Source organism: Ipomoea triloba, chromosome 13 (genome assembly GCF_003576645.1).
Source record: "Ipomoea triloba cultivar NCNSP0323 chromosome 13, ASM357664v1".
NCBI classification, from domain to species: Eukaryota; Viridiplantae; Streptophyta; class Magnoliopsida; order Solanales; family Convolvulaceae; genus Ipomoea; species Ipomoea triloba.
The window spans coordinates 11,253,596-11,262,780 of record NC_044928.1 but is presented as its reverse complement, the minus strand read 5'-3'; the positions used below and the strand labels follow the sequence as shown (position 1 = coordinate 11,262,780).

Genomic DNA, 9,185 nt, shown 5'->3' with positions numbered 1-9,185 from the left:
TCAATTATTTGTTAGTCGAAATTCCTTTACTGTAATGGTAGTTTATTCATGATCTTAGAGTTTCTTTTCTCTTGTTATCTCTTAACTTATTTGCAATCTTTTTCAAGTGCTTATTTCGTTTCTTGTTTTTTTTTTTTCTACATAGCATTTGATTTAGTTATCACTATTGATACTGCAGCATTTTGAGCACTTTAAATCATTAGGTCAATTATTTTCAAGTCTTTAAATTGCAGTATTAATTTTCTGTGGGATCGACCCTTACTTTGCACGCTATACTGCAATTGATTCGTGCACTTGCAAGGACTTATTAAAATTGTACATCAATTTTTGGCGCCGTTGCTAGGGAATTATATATTGAAGTGCTTAGTATTTGTTTAGTTTTTTCCTTTTACGCTGAATTCAATATTTTATTTATTTATTTGTTTGCTTGTTAGTTTATTTGTGTTTTTATTTTATGCAAGGTCGTCGTTCTTTAAAACCTACATTGTTGGCTTCGGATGACAATGTTGATAGAGAAAAAAAAAAAAAAAGCCTTTTACCTTCTGAAAATCCTAATTTTGAACCACAAGAAACAACCACCACTATGGATGCACTTCCTCAACCCCCTCAACCACGCCCTCAACCCAACCCTAGGCTAATGAAAGACTTTGGTCGGCCTAAGTAGGAGCTTCACCTTCTTGTATAGTGCTCACTGATGTAGCAAGGAATTATGAGCTAAAAACGGTCCATTACAACTAGTTGCCATCTTTTCACGGTTCTGCAAGCGAGGATGCCCTCACCTTTATCAGGGATTTCTACGGGATAGTCCAACACTTCCCGTTGAATGACTTGGCCGAGGATGATCTAAGGATGAGGTGTTTCCCATACACCTTGAAAGATGCAGCAAAGACATGGTTCATGTCTCTCACATCTGGATCCCTTCGGACATGCCCGGAGGTATATTCTATTCCCATGCTAAAACTGTAGAATTAAGAAGAAAAATTGCGATCTTTTCTCAAGCTGAAGGTGAACCGTTCCATGAGGCATGGGAAAGGTTCAAAATGTTACTCATTCAATGCCCCCATCATGGCTACCCATTAGAGCTTCAAAATCAAACCTTCAATGATGGTTTAACTCAAACCAATCAATCAATGGTTGACAATGCCCATGGAGGGGCCATGGGAGAAAAAATTACGGAGGAAACCTTAGCATTGTATGAAATGCTAGGGGCGAACTCCCAATAGAAAAGCATAAGGGGACGGACACAAGGTATGTATGAAGTTAACTCAAGCACTGGGTTGGGAATTCATATGTCTGAGTTAGCTAAACAAATGAAAAACATATGTTCTATGATGAGTATGAAGCAAAATAATGCATCTATGGTTGAAGAAAATAATTTTGAACAGGCCAATGCAATGAATAGTTTCAATCAAAGGCCTAGAAATGACCAGTACTCTAATTCTTATAATCCGAGTTGGAAACACCATCCTAATTTTTCTTGGAATAATAATAACCAGAATAATTTTCAACCAATTGCTCCACTTCAACCAAAAAAACCATATTAGGAGGATTCTTTGAATACTTTTATACATGCATGCAATAGACAGCAAGAAGCAAATGACCAGCGGTTCCAGATGCAACAAGAAGTAAACGATCGACGGTTCCAACAGACTGAGGCATCACTTGCCAAAACTGAAGCTTCACTTGCCAGAAATGAAGCTTCCATGAGAAAATTGGAATACTTCTACAAGGCCATGTGCCACGTAAGTTGCCTAGCCAACCTGAAGAAGCTAAGGTTATGATTGTTTTAAGAAGGGGTAAAGTTATTGAAAATGTTGTTAAAGAAAATATCACTTCTAAACAAGCTGAAATAGTTGAAAATTTGAATGTTGATAATGATGCTAATAAGGATGAACCCAAATTGCATAAATCTAGTGATCCTTATGTGCCCCCTAAGCCATATGTTCCCCTAGTTTTATTTCCTGGTAGATTGAAAAATTCAAAGTTTGATAGATCATTTTTTAAGATTTATGATTTGTTGTCAAAAGTGAATGAATTTGCCTTTGTTAGACATGATTAAAAATATGTCTGCCTATGCTAAGTTTTTGAAAGAACTGAACACTAGAAAGCGTAGGTATGAACATAATGAAAAAGTTTTCATGTCTAAAACTGTGAGTGCTGTGTTACAAACTGACTTGCCCCAAAAATTAGAAGACCCCGGTAGTTTCATAATAACTATTACAGTGGGGAATTTTAGGAAAGAAAAGGCAATGCTTGATTTAGGGGCAAGCATTAACTTGATGTCTTATTTTGTCTACTTGCAGTTGGGTCTGGATAAATTAAAACCTACTACAATGTCTCTAGAGCTTTCCGATCGCTCGGTTAGATGTCTTATTCTATCTACTTGCAGATATTCTAGGGGTATTGTAGAAGATGTTTTGGTCCAAGTTGATAAATTAATAATTCCTGCTGACTTTGTTATTTTAGATATAAATAAAAAGTGCAATCATGCGCAGGACATGCCTATTTTGCTTGGCTGACCTTTTATGGCCACAACAAAGACAATGATTGATGTCCAAAATGGGAAATTAACCATGATTGTTCTTGATGAAACTGTTGAATTTTCCATTCTGAAATCAATGAGATTGCTTGAAAACAATAATGACCACTGTCGTGCTGTAGATGTTTTAGATTCCATAATTTCTGCTGAGTTTTTAATAAATATTCGTTGAAGGTCGAAGCTAATGAAGTGGAACCTAATCAAAGCCCAATAAAAGAGGGGAGTGTCGAAGGAGATTCAATCACAGACTGTATGGAGAAAATCAAAGAAAAACACCATCCCTCAATTGAAGTTGACATTCCGCCCAAGCTGGAACTAAAACCTCTTCCTAATTCTTTAAAATATGTTGTTTTAGGTCCAAATAATACCTATCCTGTAATAATTGCCTTTAACCTTTCACAGGAACAATAAACAAAGTTGCTAGAGGTCTTAAAAAAATATAAATGTGCAATTGATTGGACAGTAAGAGATATTAAAGGAATAAGTCCAACGGTTTGTATACATCGGATCTTACTTAAAGAAGGGGCAACTCCTGTCCGTCAACCTCAGCGCAGGTTAAACCCGAATATGAAGGAGGTTGTACATGCAGAAGTCCTAAAGTTGTTGGACTCAGGTATTATTTACCCAATCTCAAACAGTCAATGGGTAAGTCCAGTTCACGTAGTGCCAAAAAAATCTGGAATTACTGTGGTCACTAATGAAAAAAATGAATTAATCCCAACTAGAACAGTAACTGGGTGGCGCATGTGCATAGACTATAGAAAATTGAATTCTGTCACTAAAAAAGATCATTTTCTTTTGCCCTTTATTGATCAAATGTTAGAAAGATTAGCTGGGCATGCTTATTAATATTTTCTAGATGGCTTTCAAGGTTATTTTCATATTTCTATTGCACCTGAAGATCAGGAAAAGACAACATTTACATGTCCGTTTGGCACGTTTGCTTATCGCAGAATGTCATTTGGGTTATGCAATGGACATGCGACTTTTTAAAGGTGTATGATGTCGATATTTTATAATATGATTGAAAGATATGTTGAAGTGTTTATGGATGATTTCTCTCTATTTGGTTATTCTTTTGATGATTGCCTAGCTCATTTATCTTCTGTGCTTGAAAGGTGTATTAAAATGAACCTAACACTGAGTTGGGAAAAAAGTAATTTCATGGTTAAAGAGGGCAATGTTTTGGGCCATATAATTTCTGACAGAGGCATAGAGGTTGACAGGGCTAAAATTGAAGTTATTTCTAAATTACCTCCCCCTACATCTGTGAAAAAAGTGCGAAGTTTTCTTAGTCATGCAAGGTTTTACAGACGCTTCATAAAAGACTTCAAAAATTTGTAGGCCTATGTGTATCCTGTTAGCCAAAGATGTTGTTTTTAAGTTCGATGATGAATGTTTGTCTGCTTTTAACTTTTTGAAAGAAAAATTAACTTCTGCTCCCATTCTTGCTACACCTAATTGGGAGCATCCTTTTGAAATAATGTGTGATGCATCTGATTATGCTATCGGTGCTGTTCTAGGATAGAAAATTAATAAATTGCCTTATGTGATTCATTATGCAAGTAAAACTTTGGATAATGCTCAGGTTAACTACACAACTACTGAAAAGGAGTTGTTAGCTGTAGTCTTTGCATTAGAAAAATTTCGTTCCTACTTGATTGGTTCTAAGGTGATTATTTATTCTGATCATTCTGCTCTGAAATTTTTGTTGGCTAAAAAATATGCTAAACCTAGGCTAATAAGATAGATTTTATTGATGTAAGAGTTTGACTTGACTACCAGGGACAAGAAAGGGTGCGAGAATGTGGCAGCTGACCATTTATCTCATTTACCTGATGCAGCTAATAATTGTCCTAATTCTGATATTCCTATAAATGACAGGTTCCCTGATGAACAGTTACTTTCTTTACAGAATAAAGAGCCTTAGCTTGGTATGCAAATATTGTGAATTATTTAGTCTCTGGTCAATTTCACCCAGACTTAAATTTGCAAGGAAAAAAAATTTCGTTTTAAAGTAAAACATTTTTTTTGGGATAAGCCTTATTTGTGTAAAATTTGTCCTGATCAAATAATTAGACGGTGTATTCCTGAGTTTGAACAACAAAATATTATGAATTACAGTCACACTTTAAACTGTGGAGGACATTTTAGTGGGAAGAAAACTGCATTGAATGTTTTACAATCTGGATTTTATTGGCCTACTTTGTTCAAGGATGCATTTGAATTTTGTGCTAAGTGTGATAGATGCCAGAGGACTGGTAATATAACCTTTCAAATATTTTGGTTGTTGATCTGTTTGATGTTTGGGGAATTGATTTCATGGGGTATTTTTCTACTTCCTTTAGTTATAATTACATTCTTGTGGATGTTGATTATGTGTCGAAATGGGTTGAAGCTGTGGCTACTAGGACCTATGACAGTAAAGTTGTTTTGAAGTTTTTGAAAGATATTTTTGCCAAGTTTGGGACACCTAGAGCTATTATTAGCGATTAAGGCACCCACTTCTATAATAAACTTTTTGCAGGGCTTCTGAAAAATATGGCATTACTCACAGGGTGGCTACCCCATACCATCCACAAACCTCTGGTCAAGTAGAGGTGAGTAATAGGTAGATTAAAGGAATTTTGGAAAAGATAGTGAGTCCTTCCCGAAAAGATTGGGCCATCAAGTTGAATGATGCACTATGGGCTTACAGGACAGCCTACAAAACCCCGATTGGTATGAGTCCGTACAGGTTAGTATTTGGTAAGGCTTGTCATTTGCCAGTGGAAGTATTTTCTCATGGTGCCTGCGAGATTAAAAATCTAAAAACAAGTGAACAGTTTAAGGTAAATGGGCAAAGACTTAAGCAGTATTTTGACGGTGAATCATCAACCCATATTGTTGAACAGGTAGAGTTACACGATTTTGAATCCCCATGTTGTCTAGCTACAGACAATAACTGAAGTGCTATTGGGAGGCAACCCAATTCTCTTTCCCTTTTTCTTTATCTTCATTTTGTTTATGTGGTGTTGTTTTCTCATAATTTTTGTTCTCAACATTGAGGACAATGTTAGAAATAAGTGTGGGAAGAGATTTCTATTTTAATTCTGGCATTCTCATTCTTTCAAAAAAAAAAAAAAGAAAGAAAGAAAAACTTTGAACTTGAGCTCTTACCCAATAAGCCTTTTGAATAGCCTATGATGAAAATAATGCAAAGTTCTATCAGCTCTTAGTGTGTATATTGCATGTGACTAGTTGTTATTGTTATTTATTTATTTATTTATTTATTTTGTAAAAAAAAAAAAGAAACAACAACATAATTAGAATTTAAATTCTCAAAAATCCTTATATGTTTTATGCAATTTATTTGATAGTTTATATGTTGGTTTCACTTTATATACACTTTTTTAAATTCTTAAACAATTCTTGAGTGCTATAAATTGTGGTGTAGTTTGTTGGTTCACGGATCATTCTTGTGACAAAAGTGAGGTGAAAAATATCAAAAAAATATTTGAAAAAAAAATATTCAAAAAATAAATGAGAGTGTTTATTCATTTATTTTATTTCCAATAATTAAGATATTCTACTCCGCTGAGTCAGCAATCTATACATGTACCATAAATAAATAAGTGTTGTGGTCTGGTTTATGAGTACACACAAAATTGAAAACCCAAACATGCCTGGCGTAAAATGGCGAGGTTTTTAGGAAAGTTCTCTTTGGAAAAAGTCATAAATAAAAAAAACAATGAGTGAACTTTGGAAGAGACGGACACTTGCATTTGAATTTTAATAAGTTTCTTGATCCTTGTACATTCATGTTTTGCACCTGCACTATGATAGAATGTTTCTGAATTTGGTTTAGGTTGTGTTTTGTGAAATTTTCATATTTATTTTATTGAGTTTTTGTATTGCTCATATAAGGGTTAACAACACAAACAAAAGTTTTATAATTATTTTGTGAATAAATATGTTAAGGTTATTTATTTTCTAGTATATTGTTTTAAGCACTCTATCAACTACATTAACCCTGCATTGATGATGCAATAAATTTGAAGGGCTATTTCGATAAACTCGATCTAATACTTGTTTATAATTTTTTTTTATTTTCTTTTTAATAATGTCTTTGCTTGAGGACAAGGAAATAAATAAGTGTAGGAAAATTTGATGTGTTATTTTCATCGTCTTTTTAAATAATCTTTTTATAATTAGTCTATTTTACACTTATTTATTTATTGTTGTTATAAGTAGTTTTATTCATTTTGTTTAACTTGGGTTATTATTGTTATTAAATCAATTTTGTTAATAAATTTTGAATTGTTAGCCTAATAACTTCTTAACCCAATTTAATAAGATATATTATTATTGTTATTATTATTATTATTATTATTATAACTTTGAAAGAGGGGATCGCAAGACTTCCAACGCAAACGAGAGAATGCGATGAACAGATGTGAGAATTCCGGCAGTAGCAAACTACTTCTCGGGCGACGTGGACGGTAAAGGCTTCGGTCTTTCTAATTGTTTGGTTGAATTTCCGAACGGGCGAGAAACTTCAATGGCGTTCCTCGGTCTTCGTTCCTCTACGCAACGGAATCCATGGGTTGAAATTGTGTAATCGGAGAAGCGGTTGGATCAAAGGGGAAGCCGATTAAAGGAAGGGCATTAGTTTTTCATCACAAAACTTACCCAGACTAGTTCTGTGAGGTGGACGTTCGACGGCGACGGAATTCGGTTCTCCAGAGATTCAACTTCGGTCGACGGTACGTGATCTCTAAGTACAACAACTTTGTAATTTCTTTGTGGCCTCTCTCGAGCGAAACAATACTGATTCCAATTTGGCGTACGGTTCCGAGACAATAAACCCCAAAATTGTAAAGGTCGAGCTCAAATGTGTCAAAAAATACCTCAAAATCAAACGGATCAAATTACAAACCAGCTGCATCCCACCGATCCCAAAGTAGAGACAAGTCAGGCAGCAAAGGCATCCGCTGCTATGAATGTGAAGGATACGACCACGTGCAGACGGAACGTGCCACCGATCTAAGAAGAAAGAAGTCCATGGCCGTGTTAACTTGGAGCGATGATGAACTTGAACCAGAAGCTAGATCTGATATAGAAGAGATTTCTGGCAACTTTGTTGCATTCACGGCCAGAACTGGAGCTGATCTAGAAGCTGAAGATGTGGCTGATTCAGAAGGCAATGAATACAACTCAGCGAAGGAATTTGAATTACCTTTTTTTTCTTATGAATTAAAGTATAAAAAGTTGTATCCCAAGTGAGAAATTTTGCTTAAAGCTAATCACTCTCTGATGGACAATTTTAATATAGTCCTCGCAAGTGCACGAATCATTGTAGTGATAGTGTGCAATAGCAAGGGTCGAACCCACAGAGAATTGATACAATGCAATTTAATAAATTGAAATTAAACTAACTTCAAATTTAAAGTATTCAAAGCTCAAAATGCACTTAACCATATAAGACTGAAGTGGAAAACGAAGGTAGGAAAAATAATTGAATAACCACGAAATGATTAAGTAACTAACAGGAAAAACAAAGCTCTAGGAACATGAATTAACTACCATTACTAGTTCTGCAGATTAGTTTAATGTGCCAATCAAATTAAGGGTTCGTTCTAACTATTCTCTGACTAATCTGTATAGCGTCCAGATTCAGTCATGTATTCTAACGGTTCATATGCTTTAAGATATTTATTTAACCAATACCCGGTTTATGAACCAAATAAATAATTCAGTTAGACAACCAAATCATTTATCTTTTTATCCCCAAGAGCATAGAATTATTTGGCATGATCTTTACTCTAACAATTCCCTTAGATTAATCAAATTGCATTAAAGTTGACTACCCATTTATACAATCAACTAGCAAAAAGATCAAAGGATGAAAACTATAATTCAATTGGCAAAGTAAACATGAATTAGGACGACAGTTTCATCAGGTTCCAAAAATATGTTTTAGCAATGCATAGAGAATTCAGCAGCAATTAATTTACTCATCATCATCTTCCAAAGATCAATCAAACATAAAGTCTCAATAACAATTGAATAAGAGTAAAGAAAATATTGTCGTAATTAATATGTTGTTGCCTAACAGAATTCGCAGATGTCCAAAATTTGAAGCCGTAAATTGGAGAGGTCCGCCGCGGGAATTAATTGAAGAACATAGAAATCGTATCAAGAATTGAGAAGAAATTGCCGGCCGAACGGAATCCACTGTAGAAGAAATCTGGTCACCGCCGAACCAGGCTCGCCGCCGACCGGATTAGTTATCGCCTCTAGAATTGCTCCGGTGTGAATTGATGATCGGATTGATGCAACTCGGCCTCCTTTTATACCGCTCAGCCCCGAACTGCTTCTCTGAGTTCCCGCTGAACGATCGGATCTCCCAATTTGTTGAAGAATTCCGAAGCTAAACTCCGGTCCACTCGTCTCTCCTCATGTTTGTTCGGCGTTGTTGTTGACTAGCCTGAGTATTCGCTTTGTTTCGACCAAAACATCTATTATCATATTACTAATTAAATAAAATACATCTTATTTAAAGTGTAAATAAATTAGAGTGTAAATATAACTAGTTTACACTTATTGAAAATCTATGCTGACTAAGAACTACTAAACTATCTACTATTATTATTTTTATTATTAA

The 9,185-nt window shown here is 34.9% G+C and overlaps 1 protein-coding gene and 1 non-coding gene across 2 annotated transcripts; one reads left to right on the top strand and one right to left on the bottom strand.

Moving 5' to 3' along the window:
* Positions 1 to 965: 965 nt before the first annotated feature.
* LOC116003205 lies at positions 966 to 1,072 on the bottom strand. Its single transcript, XR_004094638.1, has one exon. It is a non-coding gene; the product is annotated as a small nucleolar RNA R71 (small nucleolar RNA).
* Positions 1,073 to 1,348: 276 nt separating this feature from the next.
* LOC116002938 lies at positions 1,349 to 3,245 on the top strand. The gene is made up of 2 exons (XM_031243129.1): positions 1,349 to 1,742; positions 2,714 to 3,245. Exons 1-2 carry the CDS (start codon positions 1,614 to 1,616, stop codon positions 2,948 to 2,950), a joined length of 366 nt encoding a protein of 121 aa, XP_031098989.1. The 5' UTR covers positions 1,349 to 1,613; the 3' UTR covers positions 2,951 to 3,245.
* The last annotated feature ends 5,940 nt before the right edge of the window (positions 3,246 to 9,185 follow it).

Excerpts from the sequence above, each read along its gene's own strand:
- LOC116002938 (XM_031243129.1), top strand. The coding sequence starts at position 1,614 with ATGCAACAAGAAGTAAACGATCGACGGTTCCAACAGACTGAGGCATCA. Across the intron at positions 1,743-2,713 it reads TCTACAAGGCCATGTGCCAC|GTCGAAGCTAATGAAGTGGA; the intron begins GTAAGTTGCCTA and ends TATTCGTTGAAG.